Source organism: Triturus cristatus, chromosome 6 (genome assembly GCF_964204655.1).
Source record: "Triturus cristatus chromosome 6, aTriCri1.1, whole genome shotgun sequence".
Lineage (NCBI taxonomy): Eukaryota > Metazoa > Chordata > Amphibia > Caudata > Salamandridae > Triturus > Triturus cristatus.
In genome coordinates this window covers 79,960,835-79,984,127 of record NC_140589.1, presented here as the reverse complement: position 1 = coordinate 79,984,127, position 23,293 = coordinate 79,960,835, and the positions used below count along the sequence as shown (strand labels likewise).

At 47.8% G+C, this 23,293-nt stretch overlaps 1 protein-coding gene across 2 annotated transcripts in view; it reads left to right on the top strand.

The window, feature by feature from the left end:
• The window catches only part of LOC146813792 (cap-specific mRNA (nucleoside-2'-O-)-methyltransferase 1-like), a 946,504-nt gene that overhangs the window by 897,587 nt on the left and 25,624 nt on the right, over positions 1–23,293 (top strand). For both annotated transcript variants that reach the window (XM_085610255.1, XM_085610254.1), the window contains one exon: positions 10,237–10,345. In XM_085610255.1, coding sequence (XP_085466381.1) covers positions 10,237–10,345 — 109 coding nt within the window. The remainder of the gene's footprint in view (positions 1–10,236; positions 10,346–23,293) is intronic.

The window sequence follows — 23,293 nt, the reverse complement described above, 5'->3', positions numbered from 1 at the left end:
TGGTGTATTGTATACTTTGAGTCTGTCGTTAGTCCACCTGTTCGCCTCGAAGGCACGGGGAAAAAATGGGTGGAACTGACATCATCACGCCGACGTGGGCTTCTTATGGCTCCGGTGACGTCGATCGGAGTCGCGAGCGGAGCCGGTGTATTATGACGTCGCCCACGTCGACGTGGAATGCTGGGGAAGAAAAGTTCCGTGGAATGCTGGCGCAGGGGATATTCACAAGGTGAGGAATCCACAGGCAGATACTGTATCCACCAGAAAAAGCGTTACCGAAGGTAAGTAACTTGTTCTTCTGTACATGAGTCACAAATGCATGTCCAGAATCCTCACCACTGACCACCAATGTTAGAACTGGGTGTCTCAAGTTGGCAATGGTATACACCTTTGTCCAAATAGGGACCCTTGCTTCTAAGTCAGGGAAAGGGGATCACACTCCTGGATAACCCCTGCTCACCCCCTTGGTAGCTTGGCACGAGCAGTCAGGCTTCTCTCAAAGGGAGTGTGTTAAGCATTTGTGAACACATACAGTAACATAGTGAAAACACTACAAATGGACACTAAACAGGTTGTATAAAAATAAGTATTCTTTATATAGACTTAACACAAGGCCACAAAAGACAAAGATACACAATACTGTACTCAAAATAGACTTAAACATGGTAGAAGTAACTTAGTTCAAGTTGATGATCAATGCGACATGTTTCTCACATAAGTACCTGGATGCGTAACGCCAAGCAATCAAAAGGTTCGCAGGGAGGGTGATGCGTCGGTTCCTTGCTTCAGAGGAGGCGATGTGTCGCTCCACAGTGCTTGCGCAGAGTAGGGGATGCGTCTTGTTTCTTACCGGAGAGGAGGTGATGCGTTGATTCTCGTACTGCGCCTCGATGCGATTGGACAACCCGATGCAATAAGATGATGTGAAGACGATGCGTGCACGCCCTACGGCTGTGCGGCGAACTATGTAACTTTGGATCCGTGACAGGCCCTACGACACGCTTTTTCCGGTGATGCGACGACCACCCTTGCGGTGGCGACACGCTTCTCCGGGGATGCGATGACAAACAACTGCGGCGAAGACACGCTTCTCTGGTGATGCGGCGGCGACGACACGCTTCTCCGGCGATGCGACGGCATAGCTGCAACGACGTCACGCTTCTCGTTGAGTCGCGCTCCCAGCGACACAGGCTTCTGCAGACACAATTCCCAGTAAGGAAATTCCGAGGGGAGCTTGTGGTGAAGTCTTGTAGCCCTGAGACTTCAACAGGAGGCAAGCACAAGTTCATGCCCTTAGAGAAATATTCTGCAAGATGATGAAAGTTCCTTAAGAGTTCCTTCTCCTTTCGTGTGCACAAGGATTATTATATGTCAGGGCTACTTTTTTTTTTTTTTTTTCCTTTTTTAAAAAAATTTTTTTTTGCATGAAGGGAGGCTCCTGATCGGATTGTTACTGAGTGTTATGTGACATTGCTCAATGCATATATTTGCAAATGTATCCTGTCAACGAAACCTTGAAATGCCAATAAAAATGTTATTTAAAAAAAAAAAGAGATCCTTCTCCTTTCCTTGGCGATAAAGAAACCACTGCAGGCCAACCCAGCAAACAGCACACTGGCAGAGGGTCAGTCCAAACTCCTGCAGCGTCCTTGGTTCTTCTCCTTGGCAAAGGGTTGTTTTGTTTTCCCAGAAGTGATCTAAAGTCTTGGGGTCTGGGCCCCCATATTTATACTACTATTCTCTTTGTTCTCTGAAGGCAGAGGGTCCTGTACCTAGTCCAAACCAGTTCTGGGTGCATTCTGCCAGTGCACACCTACTTCCTTTGTCAGTGTGGGCCAGGGACATCAGATGCACCACAGGATGTGGAGTCAGCATTGTGGGAGGCAGGCACAGCTATATTCAGGCCCAGGTGCTACTCCTCCCACCACTCCTCATGCAGATAGGTCTATTCAGCCTGGTGCTGACTCACCCTGTCTCCTGGAGCACCCCAGCCCTGTCACTCACAAAACCAGACATACAATACACAAGCTAGCAGAGGCAGGCTGGATGGTTAGGCGAGAAAATACCTACTTTCTAAAAGTGGTATTTTCAAACACAGAATGTTAAAACCAACTTCACTAAAATATATATTTTATCATTCTGAGATTAGGCATACTAAACTCGAATTTCTACCATGTTCCCTGGTTCAGTTAGGATTATAAGATGTTATAATCAAACTGTCCATGCTGGCCTATGGGAAGAGGTAGCCTTGCAATAGTGAAAAACGAAATAGGCTGTAATTCACTATCAGGTCATGCCACACACATCAGGGCATGACCTACCTTTTACATACAATGCACCCTGCCCTAGGGCCTACCTTAGGGGTGTCTGATATGTAGAAAAGGAAACTGGCAAGTGGGTGCACTTGCCAAGCCGACATGGCAGTCAAAGACTGCGCACAGGCTCTGCAATGGCAGGCCTGAGAAACATTACACAAGCTGCTTCTGTGGGTGGCACAACCAGTGTTGCAACCAGCAGTATTTGATTTACAGGCCCTGGGGCACACATGGTGCACTATTCTAAGGTAAGACAGGTAAATCAAATAATCCAATCATGGAGTCACTAATCAGTACATTATAATAGGGAGCACTTGCACTGTGGCACTGAATAGCAGGGGCACAGTGCCCAAAGCATCTAAACCAGCAAAACATATAAAAAAACGAGGAGGCAATCAGTGAAAAATGGAAGGGAGACTCACGCCAATGGTACCAGGTCTAACAATTATGTTCCACCTGACATTTCTCTGTGTCGAGGATGACCATACATGTACTCTACAGAGACCCAAAGCTATTTTTAGTTTGAATGGGGTCTTATCTTTAATGGTGGATCCAAGTTCTATGTTCACTATTATTCCATTTCGCATTTTTATAATGAATGTTGGCCTAATGTTACACTCGCTAACAGTGATATTTCTCCAAAAGGGTATGGTGGTGAAGCTATTATCATCAAAGGAGTCATGGAAACAAAATTTTTATTTAAGGAAAGAAGTGCTATGGGCAAGGTGTATGTCTCTAATGATGGTCCTGCTATCCTAGGATGGGTTCAACCTCATGACTTGCATATCATCATTGACCCCAGGTCTCCTGATCATGTACTAGTAGTTGAAGATTATCCTACCATTGACACTGTTTTGACAAAATACGATTATATTTTTAACATGAGTTTGGGAAAACTTGTGGGGTACATGCATGAAATTAAGCTGAAAGATTATGCCTATCTTATCAACATCCCCTAAGGAAGATACCCATCTCCATTCGTGATGAGGTTAGGGAGATGTTGGACAACATGCAGAAACAAAACATTATTGAACCTGTTGAGGTCTCGGAGTGGCTTTCTCCGTTAGTTGTCACAAAAAAAGAAGATGGTAAACTTCGTGTCTGTGTGGACCTCAGGTCACTTAACCAGAATATTATTGTCGATAGTTTCCCTCTCCCAAATATATCCGAGATGGTGCTCCTGATGGATAAGGCTGGGTTTTCACTAAGCTCGATCTAAGGTCAGCTTATCATCAGGTTGCCATACATCCCAACTCTAGGAAATTAACTGCATTCCTGACCATGGAGGGAGTTTTTCAATTTAAAAGGCTTCCCTTCGACCAAGCCTCAGCCGCTAGTGTGTTCCAACGCATGATGCATCAGCTACTTAAAGGCATTAGGAATGTTCACTATTTCCAGGATGACATTCTTATCACTGGAAAAAAATGAAGCTGAACATAATATCACCTTAGCTAAGGTGTTAGACTTATTACATAAGGCTGGTCTTACCTTAAGAAAGGATAATTGTCTGTTTATTATGAAAGAAGTCGATATCTGGGATATACCATCTCTGAAGGGGGTGTGCAACCCAAAGCAATTTGTTAAAAACCATCATGTTTGCAGCCACACCCTCTACTAAAGTGATGTTGAAATCCTTCATGGGGTTAATCAAGTACTACTCTGTCTGTTAGCAATTTTGCACATAAAACGGAGGCGTTATGAGAGTTGTTGAGAAAAGGGGCACCGTTCTCATGGGGTACTTCGCAAGCTCAAGCTTTTCAAAATATCAAGGATGAAATTATTGGTGCCGGTATTCTCACCCTGTTTGAACCTGGCAGAGATACCTTCATCGCTGTGGATGCCAGTGCCCATGGCATTGGTGCTGTGTTGTCTCAAATTAAATATGGTGTGGAAAAACCTGTAGCTTTCGCATTGCGCACACTCACTAGCTCTGAGCTTAATTATTCTGTTATCGAGCTTGAAGCTTTAGCTGCAGCGTGGGGTGTACAGTATATAAGTCCGGGGGGTGCTAGCAAAGGTTCTCCTCATCTGATGAGGTTTGCAGCTAAGCTGCAAGAATTCACGTACAAACTTGAGTACATCTCTGGTTGGAAAAAATGTCTAAGCGGACTGTTTATCAAGACTTCCGCTTGAAGTGGAGGAACATACAGAACTTGATGAGGAGGTGGTTTGTATGGTAGCAAGTATTGAAGATGCTTGTGTGGATGAGTTTACATCTATCTCCAACTGGCTCCCCGTTTTACTCCCAAACGAGTTTCCGCCCCTTGGTTTACCGCAGCACTGTCGGCCAGGCGGCAGCAGTGCAAGGTAGCTGAAAGAGCCTGGCGGGTAAAATATGACTCGGATGCTAAGTTGACCTATAAGAGCGCGGTTAAGGAGTATCACTGGGACATTCGCCTGGGTAAGAAAGCCTACTTTGCAGGGAGGATAGAAGCTGCCTCCAACTCCTGTAAGGAGATTTTCTCTATAGTTAGAGAATTTATTTCTCCACGGACTAACATCTTTGAGGAGAGACCCTCTGACTCTTGGGCCTCTGATCTTGCTAGTTTTTTTACTAGCAAGATCCAACTTATACAGGATTCTTTTCCATCGGCTGTACCCGTGGAGCGAATTAATTCTGAGGCCAACCGATCACCCTCGGCTTCGCCAGGCTTGACGCTGGGCGTATTTCCACCTATATCTGCGCCCGCCTCTTTAGCACTTTTGGGCAACTTGAAATCGGGCTCGCCCCTGGACCCATGCCCTGCTAAAATGCTGGCGAAATTGGCCGAGGTGGTTAATCCATTGGCTAACCCGCTACTGAATCTATCTCTGAGCCAGGGAGTGGTTCCGCAGGCTTGGAAGCAGGCAATGGTCATCCCGCTGCTTAAGAAGCCTGGTCTGGATCCAAAGGCCCCAGTCAACTACCGGCCTATCTCTCTGCTGCCGGCTCTCACGAAAGTTGTTGAAAAGCACGTGCAGACGGTGCTGTCCAATTTTCTAGAGTCGAATGAGATTCTGCATGCCACCCAGTCGGGTTTTCGCCCAAATCTCAGCACGGAGACTGTGCTCCTCGAGGTCTCAGAAACTATTAAAGGGGTTCTGGATACTGGGGGCAAAGCCATGCTGGTGATGCTGGACTTGTCGGCGGCTTTCGACACCGTCCCCCATGACGGTCTTCTCACAAGACTCTATGAGATTGGACTACGGGGGACGGTGTTCAGCTGGTTTTCCTCCTTTCTAGCGGGCCGCCGGCAAACGGTCTGGGCCTCACCAGATTCCGCCGTGATGCCGCCTCTGGGAGTCGGGGTCCCTCAGGGCTCTATTTTGAGCCCGACCCTCTTTAATATCTTCATGACCCCTTTGGCGGCGTTGGCGGAGTCGTTTGGGGCCCGGATCGTATTATATGCAGACGACACCCAGCTCCTCTTCTCGTGCAAGAGAGGAGGAGACTTTGATGGGGAGAGTATCCGGGATTGCCTTGGGGCTGTGTTTCAATGGTTTCAACTGAACAGCCTCAAGTGCAATTCCGATAAGTCCGAGGTACTTTTCTTTGGGTGTGACACGGAGCCAGACTGGCAGGCTTGGTGGCCTACCAATATGTTCCCCCCAACTTGTTCTTCCCAAATGGCTAAGAACTTGGGGGTCAAGATGGACAAGGGGTTGACTATGAAGTCCCAGATCCTGGGGGTGTCGGGCACTTGCTTCGGCCTCCTCAGGATGCTACGGAGGCTTCTTCCCCTCTTATCGGAGGAGCACAGGAAGCTGACTGTGCAGGCCCTGATAGGCTCTAGGCTAGATTATTCAAACGTTCTGTACCTGGGCCTGCCAGAGTACCTGCTACAGCGGCTCCAAATTGTGCAGAATGCTGCGGCGAGAGCGATTTTTGGATTGAATAGACGCGCTAGTGCTGCGGGCTTGCTCCAGACCCTGCACTGGCTCCCAATCCGCAAGCGGATCGCCTTTAAGGCTTTGACCCTGACATACAAGGCCCTCCATGCGACGGGAGCAAAGTACCTCCAAAGGAGACTTGCCTTCTACCGACCGGCTCGCTCTCTGAGATCAGAATCCCTGTTTCTGGCGACCGTCCCGCGAGCGAAGAGAGCGCGCTTGGGAGGTCGCTCCTTTGGACTACTGGCGCCACAGCTGTGGAACTCTCTGCCTCTTACACTTCGGGGAGCCACCAGCTTACTAGCTTTTAGAAAGGACCTCAAAACCTGGTTGTTCACCCAGTAGGTCTTTTTTTGCTCGTTGTTTTCTTTCTGTCTGTGACACTTTCTCTTTTAATGTGTTATGTTAGTATACTGCAGCCTACCCTAAATAAAAGCGCCGGGACACTCTTTTTGAGTAGCCGTGCGCTCTATAAAAGCCATTTTAACATAACATAACATAACATGAGTGGCATCAATCTGCTATTGGTGATCCTGACACACTCATGTCAAATTGCAGGAGGAACTCAACATTGGTGGTTCTGATGATTTGGTCTTGAGGGGTGAGAGGTTTATTCCCCCTTAGGGCACTTAGGAAGAAACTTTTCCTGTTGGCTCATGAAGGGCACCTAGGTCAGACCATTACCATGAAACGTCTCAAGAACAACGTTGGTGGCCAGGTCTTGATGAAGATGTCAGAGTTTGGGTTGAAGGTTGCTCTCTCTGCAGAGATGGTGAGAAAAGATTGAAAGTTGGTTCGCAAAGCATGGGTAAAAGTATGTCTTTATTTTTTATTTTTTTACAGAGTTTTATATAGCGCAAACTTGACCCGAATCTGGTATCCAAGCGCTTCACATAGCACCAGTTGCATTACATGAGGACACATTCATTTTTTTAATGGTTTTTTTTTTATGTTAGGCAGGGGAGATTAAGTGATTTGCCCAGAATCACAGGATGTTCAGCATCATTGCTGAGACTCGAACCCGGTTCCTCAGATTCGAAGTCGACCACCCTAGCCGTTATGCCAACTCCTCTTCCCTTGACTTTATTGGTCATTTGGAATTTCTTTCTGGTGTTAAACGTTTTGCCATGGTTGTAGTAGACGTTTCTTCTAGGTGGCTTGTTGTAGAATTCCTAAGGAACATTACCACCACTACAGTCATTAAGAGTTATTTTTGTTAGACACGGGAGATTAAGTGATTTGCCCAGAATCCCAGGATGTTCAGCGTCATTGCTGAGACTCGAACCCGGTTCCCCAGATTCAAAGTCAACCACCCTAGCCCTTAGGCCAACTCCTCTCCTCTGGACTTTATTGGTCATTTGGAATTTCTTTCTGGTGAACGTTTTGCCATGGTTGTAGTAGACGTTGCTTCTAGGTGGCTTTTTGTAAAATTCCTAAAGAACATTACCACCACTACAGTCATTAAGAGTTTATGTTAAATTTTTACGAGAGAAGGTTTTCCACACGTCTTGGTAACGGACAATGGTACCCAATTGACTTCCCATGTCATGCGGGGTTTCCTCATGAATAATGGCATAAAAAGCACATGTTTACTTCCTTGTATAACCCTCAAGGAAACGGCATGGTTGAACGCATGAACAGGGTTGTCAAGAGTGCCATTCAAATGGCCATACAAGGGGGGGCAAGATGTTCAGAAGTGTGTACAAGACATGGTTTGGGCTCACAACACAAATGTACGTGGAGTCACCAATGAGGTGCTGTTTACCTAAATGATGGGAAGAATACCGAAAACTAAGTTAACTCCTCAATGGATGCATGAGTGTGTTAGTAACTCTGTTGGTATTGAGCATTCTGGCAAGATTGCAGTTGGTGATTTGGTCAAAGTTAAGTTGGGCAGAAGTGAGCATGGTCCAAACAAGTTCTCCGACCCCATGATGGTGAATGAAGTACACAAGTGGCATGTTGTACTAGAGAATGGACAAAAATGGAACTTCAGGAGAATAGCTTTGTATAGGAAAAAGAATTATGTCACTTGTGTAAATTCCGCTCACAAGCATCTCTCACAGGTCTTTGTTGAGAAGAAGGGTGGTGGGTCTACCTGTGACAACCACGGTAACGTCATGTCCCTGAGAGATTTAAAGATTTAGTTATGACTTAATTTGTTTTTTTCTTGGGTCATTATTTACGCCTTCTCTTGTTATTGCCTTTAGATTATTTTCCCTACTGCTGTTTTCCTTTTCCACTGTTTTCACTCAGTTTTTTTCAGCATTGCATTCTAGCTTGTTTATTACTAACTTTGATTTTGTTCTGTTATAACGAATGGGGATATGTTGTAAAGTGTGCTTGTCCTCCTCGCTGCTTCTCTTGGGGATGTCGTAGTGTTTGTGGAATGTTCTCTAAGAGTTCCATGGAGGCACGGCAGTCTTGGAGAGGCAGTTGATGTGGACAGCAGGCTTGGATCCCCGTCTTGACGAAGAGCGCTAATAAACTTAATGTACTTCGATTTATCTGTTCGCCTCGTCCTTTTCATCTTCAACAGATACGCTAATGGTCCAAAACACTATATGGCGGAATAATGCACAGCATGCGAGTCTAGGCGAGTTTTAAGCTGCTAATCTGATGTTAAAGATTAATCAGGGTAGTTTATTGTCTCTTACATGAAGTTTTAATACAGTTAAAAGGGCAAATCATTCCAAAACTAATTGTTGAAATCAGCAGAATTGCATTGTAAGACCTCTTGGGAAAATAATGGAAAGTTTAAAATTTTTGATAATTGCTTTTTGTTGGGATCTTAATTTTCACATATGACCCATTAACCTGTGCCTGAGCAATTTAGTAAACCCTTTTGGTATAACTGCAACGTTGGATCATCGTGCATTACATTGTCTTCAACGTATTGACTATTTACATATAAGGCAAGTAAGTGAGGCCTATAAATAAAGACTATGATAAGAAGTTGGTGCCTATATTTAACTATGAGGTCACAGTTGCCCTACTACCTGAAGGATGTTACCCTGCAGATAATTGAATCAAAATTCTTCTTGATCTTGTCTTGGCCGCCGCTCTCTTTACTAGTTGGTTCTGCTTTCCGTGAAACGTACCTTTAGCTGTTGGATACTCTCTTGTTAGATAAAAACTAAAAATAAAGAAATGATGTACTTGAGTTTTCTCAAATAGAGAAAAGCATTTCTGTTCTACCATAAACATAATTCTAAAACTACTATACTAAAGAGTTAGACATGGGCACCAGGAATTTATTTCTAAATCAAAGACTCATGAAAAGAAGTATATGAATGACCATGTATGTTTTTTGTTTGTTATCCTCATAGAAGAGTTGCCATACATAAAATACTACTTTTGAACTAAACCTTACGCTATTTAAATAATAGATAATTATCTATATATCTTTTTACTTGGCATTCTTGTAATTAACACTGGTGACAATACTTTTTGGCTAGAAATTAATACTTTATTGGAGGACTATAAATGGTTAGTGTCAAACTCTTCGTCATTAGCTGGTTGAAATTGATATGTCTTCATGGTCGCTGAGAATGTTTTATTTCCTCTTTCGAGATGTGTGAGTTGGGGTTCCAGGGTGATAATCTGTGTAAGTGTAGAGATCTGTCCCCAAATGTTTGATGGCCTGGTGGATGGAAATGAGTTATGGCTATGGCTATGGCTGTGCATTGTTACTAAGTCACCATGTCTTTGTTTACACAACCATGCAATTATTAATTACTAAAAGCAGAATATGGTGACATTTTCATCCAAACTCTTACTTCCAATCCAGGATCTGAATAAAAGTTACCAAACCATGATGCAGCTTCTGCACACTTCCACAAACTCATACTTTCACATGTGGCTTGTTAGAACTGACAATGTTAGTGTATCAAGTTTCATAACTTACACTGTTATAGTGAGTGTTGAACGGAATTCCCTGGACTGCCTTTATGAAGCGCAAATTGCGAAAAACAATGCATGTTTACATTATTCAACTTGACATCTCAATCCACACTATTTTTCTCTCCTTTTTCTTTTTTCATTCTTCCAGATCCTTGGACGATGGCGTTTAGCAAAAGCCACAAAAAGAAATTTTTCTATAACATGAAAAATAAGGCGTCTACTTTCGAACTTCCTCTTGATTCAGTTGCACCATTTCAGTAAGCTAATGACCTTTATAAAGAGGATGCTAGGAAAATAGATTAAAATAAATACTATTGTTTGTTCAGCTTGTATGATATTGTACCATAATAGATATTAATTGAAATGCTTATCAATGTTCATTATTTCAGGCACTGGTTCATATTTGTGACTTATATTTCTGTTCTTAGTCAATATGCCATTAGTTTTTAACTGTACGGACTAAGTAGAGGGCTAAGAGAGTCTTGAGTTTACAAGAACTGATACTCATTTTTCTTTATTTCTGATAGAGATTCCTAAATACAAATTCCTCACCATAGACAATTCCCCAGGCGTCAGACTGGAACCAGAAGATCTTGAGCAGTACCTCTGCACGCTGATTCTGCCGTCAAAAGTGACGTTGCAGTGCTTATATAGGCACCTTTTGTTCCATGCCAACAGCGCGGTACTGCTGCACGCCGGTAGGGGATGTTGTTCGGCTGTGTGCGGGAAGTGACGTCGTGTTGTCGATGTAGGCGCATCCCCACATGCGGATATGAGTTTCATTTGTTCCCTTTTTGAGACGTTTTGCTGACCCTTTTTTGAGCTGTTGCTCAAAGTGTGCATGGGACATGTCCCTTCCAAACCTACTGTGTTTAAGCCTTGTGGGGAGATTCACCAGCAGATGTCTGTCTCATATCCCCTCTTGGTCTGCCTCTAGCACCTAAGATCTGGTCACCACACCAAGGACTGCCCCATGTGCAAGGTGATGCACCCCAAGGCGATTCATGAGCGGGTGCTGAAACTCCAGGCTGCGCAGCAGAAGAATGCTCCATGCAGTTCTCTGTCCTATTCTCTGTGCCGCTTACAGGGTCGTGCTTGGATTCATTCCCACAGAAGGTGCCATTGGGCTCCAAGACTACTTCTTCCAAGTCGGGTAAGTCGAAAGAAGCACAAGAAAAAGAAGTTGAAGCGTTATTCAATCTCGCTCGCAAAACACTGTGCTTCTGGTCCATGCTCCCACACTCCACCTGCAAAGCCGCTGCCCAGACATGCTCCACGCTACCCGGAGTTCCCCGGAGTGATGCCTGTACAGTTAATGGAAATTGACAGTACTGTGCGTGGCATTTTCGGGCCACTGACACACTCTGGAGCGACCTTGGCCCCAAGGAGCCAAGAGGTGACCCCGCTGGGTTACCATCGGCGGGTTCGCCCTCGACGCCAGGTGAATTCGCTGGATCTACCCTTGGATCCGGACTGACGCCAACATGGGTGCCTCGACTCACCCTGGCTCAATCCCTCCCAGGAACTAGCCGATCGTAATGTTTGACAGCGATTCGACGTCGCTGCTGGTATCGTCTAGGTCACCCTATCCTGTGGACTTACCAAAGAAGGTGATAGAAGGTGATTGGTCCCTTCGAGGACCCTGATGATGACAACTGGTATCAGAAGCTGGGTGATGTCAGTGCGCTAGATACCTCTCCAGATTCTGGTATGGTTTCTCCTCTGGCCCAGGTTTCGATGGAAGGCTCATCCCTTGCCAGCGTGATGTACAGGGCAGCAGAGGTCCTTCATCTCCAGCTGTGGGTCATAAATGTCAAGACTAACTTCTTGAAAGAGGTGCTTTAACCTGGGGCATGTTCATCTGAACCCATGCTCCCCTTTAATGAAGTCTAATGTACGTTGTAGGAAGCTGGCTCTTCATATACCATACCAAAGTAAGATATAGTGTGCACAGAGTCCAGGGGATTCCCAGAGGTATAGCAGAGGCTAAATTAGATAATCACTAACAGCTCTATTTGTGGTAGTGTGGTCGAGCAGTCAGGCTTACCAGGAGGATGTGTTAAGCATTTACTGTATTTACTCGATCAAGGTTGATGGCACACACTCAGAGACAGAATCCAGACCAATTAGGTAGGTATAAAAAAGGTATACTTGTAGTTTATTTCTATAACCAAGCAGGACATGGTACAGGTAGGTTACTAAGTACTTTCAAATACACAACTGTTCAAGGAAATGCAGTTGTTTGTGTAATTGTAACAGTTACAGGCTGATATCACTTTTCAGAATACTTGGCATTACACAGTAAATGCTCTTTGATTACTTTCAGATTACATTACAATAGTGCTCACTTCTCGCCATACATTAGTAGTTCTACATAGAATACTTTCTAGGCCCAAAGTCTCATACTATGAGTCCCTACGGAAGGAAAAATGGTTATCGAACTCGGAGGTTGAGGTTTCGGGGTTAGATCCAAGTGGACACTCTAGTTACACCACCAGCGTCACTGTGGCGGTCGGGTGCAGAGTGCAGGGGCCCAACGTTAGCCAACGGGCTAAGGGAGACCTTTGGTTGGGGTCTGCTAGCAAGCAGGCCACTTCAGTGTCGGAGCAAAGCTCCTAAGTTTGCGGTCGGCACTGCAGGGACCAATGACCGACACAAAAACAGCACCGCCAGCAGCACCGAGGTGGCCGGGTGCAGGAGGTAAAGCAGACGTTGCTGTCCCTCGGCTTTTCAGTGGAGACCGTTGGTTTCGGAAAGTTGCACGCTCGGTTGGGAGGACTTCTTGGAGGTGACCCACGCCTGGGAAGGCTACTGGGGATCTGGGAGGAGGCTTGGACACAGTCGGTTGCGCCACCCAAGGCTGGGAAGGCGTCGAGGGCTGGGGTGTCTTAGGCGTCGGTTTCCTTAGGCTGCATTCAGTCGCAGTCGGCGTCCATCGGACAGACGCGGTCTGAGTTCCTGGACCGCTTTGATCAAGGGAGCGGTGCCTTACCGTCTTTGGTCGGGGCTTACCGTCTTTGGTCGGGGGGAGGGGGGGGGCCCTGGAAGTAAAGGCTGCAGGTTTTGTTTTGAAGCTTGTGGGAGGTCAGGGGTCACAGGATTTCAACGTAGGATCGCCAGGGCACCTCTTTGGATTATGGACCCACTCGATCTCGGGCTGTCCGCCAGGTGCAGAATCGCGGAGTCCGGACTCTGACAGTTAGTCTTTGGTTTGAGTAAATCCTGTGATCATGGGAAACAAAGTCTGTTAGTTGAGTGCAGTGCAGGTCCTCCGGGCTCTGGAGGTGTGCTGCTATGGGACACACCGGTTTCTTTGCTGTAGGCAGGTCGTGGTTGGGACAGGCTGATAGGGCTGGGGCCAAGTCACTTGGTGTACTCAGTTTCTTCCTGGGTCAGTGTGGCTCTTCGGTCCTTCTTCTCTTTTCCTCGAATCTGAGGAGGCATGCTTTCAGGGTTGCCCTAAATAGAAAATATAGAAGCGTTAAAGTGGTTTGTAGTTTGGGACTAATGGGTCCCTTCCTTGGGGTGGGGACACCCCCTATTATGCTACCCTCCCATGGGAGGGGGCATGATCATCTTCCTAATTGGTTGTTTTCCCTCATCTTCAAGATGGAGGGGACTGAGATGTGTGCTTCACCTTGCTTCCGTCAACTGAGGGATGGAATTGGCAATGGTGAGCACACTTCTCTTCCTAACTTGGATTTGCCACTGATTCTCCCGCCCAAGTGGGAGTCAGAAACGATTAGAGCCAGTTGCTGGGGCCAGCAAAAGGCAGGGACACTGTCCGAAGGCAGCTGGTCTTTTAAGCTTCCCCTTTCTTGGGCGCAGTCTATCCTGGGGGAGGAGGCATAACACATTTGCCCAGGATGGGCTTTGTTTCTGGACCCAGAGAGCGGAGGCCCTCTACCCAGGGGTCCAGAAACCTGTCTGGTGGTGGCAATGGCGGGCAGCCATTCAGTAACCACACGAGGTATGGTCGATTTTCAGGGGGCATCTCTAAGATGCCATCTGAGTGCATTTTACATTAAATCGCACACTTGCATCAGTGTGGGTATAATGCGCTGAGACGTTTGCTACCAAACTGCCCAGTTTTTAGTAAAGTCATTATGGACCAACTCCCAGACCATATATTCTTTATGGCTTTACTACGCTTACAATGTCTCTCAATGAACTTAGACACTGTAGGAGTACACGGCTCGTGCGTCTGTACCCTCACCTTAGGACTAGTGCACTCTGCTAGAGGGGTGACTTACCTAAGCCTTAGGCAGTGGATTGCAGGCATGGCACGCAGGGGTGCATGCCATGTCAACCCTTCATTTTTTTCTGCACCAAAACATGCAGTCTGCTTGTGGCAGAGCATGTGGATTAAGGTGCAGGGCCTCGAAGGGTGACACAATAGGTGCTGCAGCCTTCAGATGCCTTCCTTGGCCACAGTGCCCTTGGTACTCATGGCACCTTTTACAAGGGGCGTGCCAGTGGCCAGGTATGTACCAGTTGTGGATACAAAGGTACAATTTTGGGAAAGAACACAAGCCCTGTGAACTTGATTGGCAGGGACCCGGGGCACATCAAGTCGGGTTGCATCAGATGTCAGGCAATAATGGGGGGGAAACCATGCAAAGAAAGTGCACTTTCCAACAGACGTGCTCCTGGGGGCCTGGACAAAACCTTTCACAGAGGCTCCGGAGCACGAATGATTGTCTATCGGCACCGCCCCACACCAAGAAGCACAGCGTTCCTTTCATAGCACTTTTCCCGGGAGAGCCCGATTGGGTAGGCCTCCACAACCAAGGTCAACCCAAGTGCATTCCCTACCACATCACCGGAGAGGGAATCCAAGAGACTGAACACCTTTGGGAACCACATATTTTCTTCCACCAGTCTTGTCCTGTGGTCGGTTCACACTGCATGTCTCTTGGGTGATATTCCCATGCATTGTAGGATTCAGTTGCGCAGCTGCTTCTCATGCTTCCCGAGGAAGAATGCGCCATCCTCAACCAAGATCTGGTGGACAGCAGCTATGCAGCAAAGTTCGCCATCCAGTACGGACTGGGCACCATGGACTTTCTTGTTAAAGCCATGGCTTTTATGGTGGTGCTGCGTTGCCACGCCTGGTTATGGTTTACTGGGTTTTCAGTGGATTTCTACTCTTAACTGGCTGACATGCCCTTTGATGGCTTCCGCCTATTTGGCTACAAGGCTAATGGGGTGCTCGAACGCTTACGCGAGAACAGGGTCACTGCCAGATCCTTTGGCCTTTTCTATTCAACCCATCCACAGCAGCAGTCCTTTCACCCCTGCCATAGCCATGTAAGGGGTAATTATGGGCACCTGCAATTCCAGCCATTCTCAGTCCAACAGCCTACCCAGCCCTTTTAAGGAGAGGGCTTTGGCAGCCAGTCCCAGGGTGCTGTCTGGTGACTCTCCCCCCAGATACTGGAGCCTTAGAAACTCTTTAGTATGCCATCCATCCAGCACAGCTATCCCATTGGCGGCAGAATCCGGCACCATCTGCTCCAATGGTCAGCGATAACATCCAACAAGTGGGTGCTTCAAATCATTCGGAAAGTTTATGCCCTACCATTTTTTAAAGTAAACAATAATGGGGTAACCCTGTGTCCCTCAGAACCTGGGTATGGATATGTAATAACAACAATGGTTCTGTCGGGGGTAAAACTATTCCTTTTAAGTTACCAGAACAATCAGTGAGTAATTACTTTATCTAAAGTAGAAATCATGCTTTCAATCTCAAACAAACTCATTGATTGAGAGAAAAAAATATGTATTGTGGAACACCGACAAGGAAACTGGCTAAAAAGTATATTTGATGTCTATATAAATTACGGCATTTATATATACTTTTTTATATTGCAAACTGTCAAAAAGACTGTCGAAACAGGGTTACATGAACCGTGATGTGTGTTAACGTGACATTTTAGTGCTCAGTGACAAAAGTGCAGTGCATATGGTATATACAAGTTGAATGAATATACAATATTTACAAGGGAAAGTAAATGACGATAGCCAGAGATTAAGGACAAAACAATGACTCTGGTAGCTGTGGAAGTTGCTATAGAACTATCGACTTGATTGGTCTGAACCATGTGGAGTCGTCGACGTTTCGACCCTGACAAGGCTGAAATGTCGTAGCGGTTCTTCATCAGGACATGGAGGGGAGTGACAGCCTAAGGGTGATAGAAGTGTCTGTCATAGTGAGTTCCATAAGGAGTAAGACAAGTTGGAGGGCAGAGGTATTGGACCATGACTCACCCTGTTTTAATTGGCATCTTTCATTGGTTTGAAGGCGATCAAGGGATCTCAGATCAAGCGGGATGCTCGTCTATGGGCCTGCAGCACTGATTATGCCACCTACTTTAGTAGCCCTGTAAACATGCCTCAGACCTGCCCTTGCCGAGCCTGTGTGTGCAGTTTTAAACTGCCATTTTGACCTGGCAAGTTAACCGAACCTTTCCTTCTAATACATCTAAGTCACCCCTAAGGTAGGCCCTAGGCATCCCTATGTGCAGGGTGAAGTGTAGTTAAAAGGTAGGACATGTATCTCTTGAGTTTTACATGTTCTGGTAGTGAAATGTATCAAATTCGTTTTTCACTACTGCAAGGCCTATCTCTCCCATTAGTTAACATTGGGGTTGCCTTAAAACATCTTTTAAGCGTAATTTCCAATTGGGAAGAGATGAAGATTTGGAGTTTGGTGTCTCTGGACTCACAATTTAAAATCACAACGTATGGTGAAGTTGGATTTTAAGTTGTAAGTCTGAAAATGCCAAAGTTTACATTTTCTTACTTTAACCATCCTGTGCCTCTGCCTGTCTCTGAATACACATCTGGGTTGAGTGACAGCTGGACTTTGTGCATTCCCTCTAGACAGTCACAGGTAAGCTGGGGTGTGACATTCACATCCTGATGGCCCATCGCCAGGTTGATGGGCCTTCCTGAGCTAGAGTAGGAGGGAGGAGCTGACGCTTGCAACTGAATTAGGGCTGTACCAGTCCCCACACAACATGCTTCATACCCCCCTGTAGTGAGTCTGGATCCAGGACAGGAAAGGCAGGCACCTTGTGATCTTCAAACGCCTCTTTGACACCTTTCCCGTTTTAAAGGCACAATTGGGATTTACTACTGGACCCCTGACACCACCAAATCAGAACTTTTCTAAAACCAAGGACATTCTGCCAGGGAGAAGAGCTGCTATGCTGAAGGCGGGACTGGCACTTTGCTACCTGCTTTGTTGTGTTGGCCAGCTGCCTGCCTATTGCTGTGATGTAGGAAGGACTGCCACTTTGCTATCTGCTTTACTGTGTTGCGCTGCTGCCTGCTGCTTTTTGCCTGGTGTGAGGAGGACTGAACTTGCTCTCTACATCCTTGAACCCAGGTTTCCCCAAGGGCTTGCTGGCTTGCCCCCTGTTCTTGAATTCTCAGGGCCATCAAAGACTCCCTTCAACTATGCTTCAGCTGCTGGACTCTGCCAACTGTAAGTCCTGTTCTGCGAAGAAGTGCCAAACCAGCAATCCAGTCCTGGGCCTTGAAAGCGGGTTCTGCAGCTGTTTCCCTGCAAAAAGCACACATAGTGACAACTTTGCAAATTCATGGCCTTCCCTCCGTGGCTCAATGACAACGTGGGTCCCGACTGCGAGGTTCGACGCAGCATCGATCCAGAGATATTCCTGCGAGGTTTGACTCCAATGCAGCGCCGATCCGATGACATCCCTGCACGCCTCGCTGTTGATGCAACACCTGCATTTTAAAGGGTTCGATAGTGCGGGACCCGGGTGTGAGGCTCGATGATGACGCATGGGCCCGACTGTGTGAATCCAAACCGAGGCATCAAGACTTTGACGCTGATGCTTGCTCCACCCAAGGTACATTTTCAGCGGGCCCTGCGTGGGTCCTGTAGCCAGTCTGTCCTCCATCTGGCCTGAAACCTTTTGATTTACCCCAGTTCAACAATACCTCAAGTAACCCCTAAGCACTATTCACTTTAAACCACCTCATTGCAGTTATTCATATCCCAAGTTCTACTTACTGGATTTTTGTTGTTTTGGTCTGATAGAGACATCTAGCCACAGATTCCTCAACTTAGAATATCCCCAGGCGTGGGACTGGATCTGGAAATCTTTTGCAGCAGCACCTCTGCGTGCCGGGGGACGGCGCCACACGACCCCGCCCTGACTTCAGTTTCCTTCTTTTCCGCGTGCAACGCGGATCCGGAGTGAGCTCCACTGGCCTGTATTCAGGCCTCATTTTCGATGCTTCGCGTCGGGAACAGTGTGCGATGCCTTCGGGCTTCAAATCTTGTAAGTCTTGTTCGCGGGCAGTAGTCCGCGACAGACCCGCATCTTATTTGTATGTGGTGTCTGGGCGAGCACCATGACTCCACGGACTGTGAAGCCTGCCAACGTCTGAAAACAAAGCGTCGGTGGGAGCGCCGTATGAAGCTTCTTTCGGCGCGGCTGTCCCGGTCAGAGTCGTCTCGCCCCCCGGCCTCGTCGTCGACTGCAGGTCCCTCTACTGTTCGGTTCCGCCATCGATCGCCCTCTGGGGTCCGGGGCCGTCGTTCTCCACTTGGTAAGTTGAGGCGCTTGTCTCCTAGATCATCGACCTCACCTTCTTCTGTTGTCAGGTGCTCTGGTTCCTGGAACTTTCCGGACTAGCGCTCCTGACGATCGTCCACCCTTTCCGGGTGTGTGGGCGACTCGGGCCCAAATGGAGGCCTATCCTATGGCCTTGCAGACCTCCCTTGGATCCTCTCCCGTTCCTGGGGCGTCCTGGGAACCTCCGCCTCTTGAGGGGGCTCCGACGAACTCGCCTGCGGGTTTGTCCCTGGCGCAGATTGAGACCTTGCCTCCCAGTACCGTCGGAGATGTGGTGTCGTTAGGGCGCGGCCCGGCTGGGTCCCCCTCTACGCTCCACGTGGGGTCGTTAGGGTGTGGCCCTCCTGGGTCCCCCTCTTCGTTCCATGGCACCTCTGCTCCGCTGCATAGCCCCGCGGGGCTCCCTGTGACACTGCAGGTGGTTGCCCGTGCTCATAGCCCTGACTTGAGCACACCCCAGCCTTCTGGGCAGGCGGCAGCCTGACCGGAGCTGATGTCGGCGCCGTCCCGGCGCCGGAGGCTTCGCTCCGCCTCCGCTCCTTTCTCCGGACTCGGAGCACGCTCTGGATGCCTGTCCGGAGCTGGGGTCGGCGCCGGAGGCTCACCTCCGCTCCTTTCTCCGTAATCGGAACACGCTCTGGATTCTTCTATGGAGGCCTCTGGAGGGAGTTTGGCTCCGCCCTCCCGCCCGGCGTCGCCGGAGCTAGTGTTACCAATGCCCCCCTTGGAATTTGTGGAGCCCCCTCAGGAGCTCCCAAACCCAGCAGGCTCTTCGCCTTCCCAGGAGCCCCGTCAGGATCCTCATTCTTCCATGGGGCTTCCTTCCATGGGGCATTGGGTGCACCCTCGGTGTCTGGGGAGGGTCAGCCTACAACCCTCCCCCACTGATGAGCTGTTTTCACCTCCACAGAGGGCTACTGAGGCTGGTGCGGCTTTTTTGAGAGTAGTCTCTTCGGCCGCCCAAATCTTGAATATGCAACCACCCTATACCCCTTTGTCTTGGGTACCTGGGTCTGCCCTTCTTCAAGTGATCCGGTGGCGCGTTCAGTTTGCACCACTACCGCCCAGCTCCACATAACCCGGTCTGTTTTGTTGTGCACCCTGATGCGCAGGGGTTCGTGTTACAGACTGCCTTTCTTTCTCTGCCCCCTTTCACGCTTCCTTCCTCTCGGGAGTCCAGCTGGCTTGAATCCCGGGGAAGGAATGTATTTGCATCCACTAGTGCAGCCCTTCGGTCTTTAAATACTTTGTGTTTTGGCTCGGCCTACTTCTGCCCTGTTGGTACCCTTTCTTTTCGCTTCCGTTAGATGCGCTCTGTGTTCTACATACGCTCTGTGTTTAACATAAGCAGTTAACCTTATGTCTTCTTTTATGCTGTCAAGGGTGTTTACCCTTTTATTAGCGTCTTTTGGATGCATTTTGCTTTCCGTTGCCTGTTGGCCTTCTGAGGCTGTGCTTCACAGGTTGCTGTGTCCTCTGCTTGTGGCTTTCAGCTGTTAGTTCTGCTTGTTAACATCATTACGGCCCGGGACTCTGTTCATGGGTTTGGTTTGTTGCTGCATTCTTTTTAACCTGTTTTTTTGCCCTAAGAGGTGTCCCCCATTGTCCGGGGCATACATACTCCATGTGGGGTACTTGTACGCTATAATATAGCCTTGCTTATCTCCCAGGGCCTGGAGATGATGTGGGCTCCATGCGCCTATTGAATGTCCGTTGTACGGTATTCTATGTTTTTCTTTGGTACGTGCCATCTGCTTTCGCCATGGTTATCCATCTCTTTTGGGGGTTTCATGGTATCCTCTTTGTCACTGGCTCCTGCCTGCTCCTCAATGTGCTAGGTGTGGTTCGGCATATACGTTATGCCTACATACTGGTTACCTTGGTTCCTGCTTGACCCACTTCCTGGAGTGTTTCCTAGGGTCACATGCTCTCTTTAAAGAGGGAGACAGTGGCCTAGTGGTTAAGGTCTCTGACTCCCAACCTGAAGGTTACATGTTCAAATCCAGGTGTTTCCATGCTTTTTGGTGTTCGACACTGTCCGTGCCTTTTGGAGTGTTGGTCTTGGATTTTGAGACTCTTTCCGCCAATTGTTAACTTGGCGTTTTTGGCCTCTCCCCTCACAGTTGCCTACTCGTGTTAGTCTTACGCCTGTGGGACAGTTTTTCTGCTGCCTGTGGTCATTAGTTACTGTCAGCAAGTCGATGTGGTGGTTGTTCCTCCTTCTGGCTTTGTGCTGTCCGGTCGGGCGCTCTTCTGTTCATGTGTACGCCACTTATTGCCTCTATTACCGTCGTCTGCCAGTGGCATATCCTGCCTGCTTCAGCGGGTTAGGGGTTGAAACTATTGCCCCTCTTTACCCTTTTGGGGTTGGGTACACGCTTGGCAAACTTCTTGTCCTGCTGGCTATCTCCAATGCATTGTGCAGGTTCTGGCTTTCCTTTGTGCGTTTGTCACTGGCACTTCGGCCTCCTTTTATACCTGGTCTGTTAGGCGCTGGTTGCTTCTCTTCCAGTACATTCCAATCTTGGGTTCATGCACTTTTCGTGCATCGTTTAGTGGAGAGTGATTATTCTCTCACTTTCTTCTAGGGATCATACCGTTCTGCCTGTCATTTTTTATTCTGGTATGGTGTGGCGCCATTCTGGCATGTTGTCGGATGTCTTCTATCCTATGACTTCTGCCCTTCGGGCTACTGGGGTTGCTGTCGGTCTGTTCTGCCACAGTTGTCCCTCTTTATCCGTCACCCTGTTGCCGGATCACATGCCTAGCGCTTTCTGTTCTCCTGTCGCGAACCCGCCTCCCTTTGGGGTATGGCTATGGTATCTATTCTAAGTTAAGGAATCTGCAGCTAGATGTCTCTATCAGATTTACGAGTTACTTACCTTTGGTAACGATGTATCTGGTAGAGACGTTGTCTAGCCGCAGATTCCTTAACGCCCACCCAGCCTCCCCGTTCTGCGAGGACCTTTTCTGGTGGTGTTCTACGCTGGCCGCCTTTTCAGGGGGTTCAGGTTACTATACTTCCCTGGGTGCTTCATATACAGTTAACCTCTGCTGGGGGACTTTCTGTTTTATGATACCTTTCATTCAAAGGACAGTCGTTTTACTCTACAGTTCCCTTCCCTTCAGTTTGTTCTACTGCCTCGGAGTCCTGGTCTCCTCATGGTCATTCTTTTGATAGTCGGTTGTGCTCTGTCCCTTCTTTTGTTTTAGAGGATAAAGGCCAGTCTTCTCTTTTTTTCCTACAGTGGACTGTTCTTTCTGCGTTCCGTTCTTACTGGACAGCCCAGTTCCACAGGGCTCTATCGGTCTGTTTCTGTCTATTGCGATGTTCTTCCCTTGTTGCACTCGGGAAGGGGCCTCCGTTTGGCTCGCGGGGCTTTTCTCACAGTCTCCCCTTATTTCTGTAAAGTGGTGTCTATTCTGTCTTTAGGATGGGGCCTTCCACCCCCCCCCCCCCCCTTCTTTTCTCACAGAATTTTCATTCCTTGCACACTGTTCCCATACTTTCACAGTTTTTAGTTGGTGGCTCCGCGTTGTGCCGCGGAAAGGTTTCTCCGAAGAAAACTGACGTCAGCTCGCCGGGAGGGACTTGTATGACCTCGCTGACGTCATGGACGATGACTACGTCAGGGCAGGGCCGTGTGGCGCTGTTCCCTGTTGCGCAGAGGTGCTGCTGCAAAAAATTTCCAGATCCAGTCTCACGCCTGTGGATATTCTAAGTTAAGGAATCTGCGGCTAGACAACGTCTCTACCAGATACATCATTACCAAAGGTAAGTAACTCATACTTTACTCAGATAAATATTCTCTATTGTTCTAAACTGGTATAAAGTATTTTTGGGGTGTCTTCACTGTGTTACTATAGTTAAAATGTGCACCAATACTTTACAGCTTACCTCTTCAGTTAAGCCTGACTGCTCTGTGCCAAGCTACAGGTTAATTTAGCTCGTGTATCTGATTACCCTGACTAGGATTCTGGTCCCTGCTTGAACAGAGTGCAAGCCTCTGCAAACTAGAGACCCAATTTCTACTCATCTGGAAATGTAGGCTCTCTTGGCCAAGGGAGCCATTGAGAGGTTGCCCACAGCTGAAGTAGGTTGTGGTTGCTATTCCCGCTATTTTCTGGTGCCAAGGGAGGACAGGGGACTTCGTCCTATTCTAGAGCTGCACTTCCTCAAATTCTTGTTGAAGAAGGAGAAATTCAGAATGCTTACAATCGCCCAAGTTTGTCTGCCCTGGATCCGGGAGACTGACTGGTAGCGTTAGACTTTGAAGGATGCTTATTTCTACAACCCCGTCCTGCCAGATACACAGATGCTATCTGGGTTAACCGTAGGCCACAAGCATTTCCAGTTCACAGTGCTCCCCTTCGGCCTTTCCAGCAGCCCTCAGGTGTTCACCAAGGTGATGGCGATGGTCGCAGCTCACCTGCGGAGCTCAGGGATTTCAATGTTTCCCCTATATTGATGACTGGTTGTTGAAGGCAAGCTCACCCGCTGCAGTCATCGCCCAGCTTCTGACTACGACAAATCTCCTGCACTCTTTGGGGTTCACTATCAACATGCGAAAGTCACACCCGACTTCCTCTCAG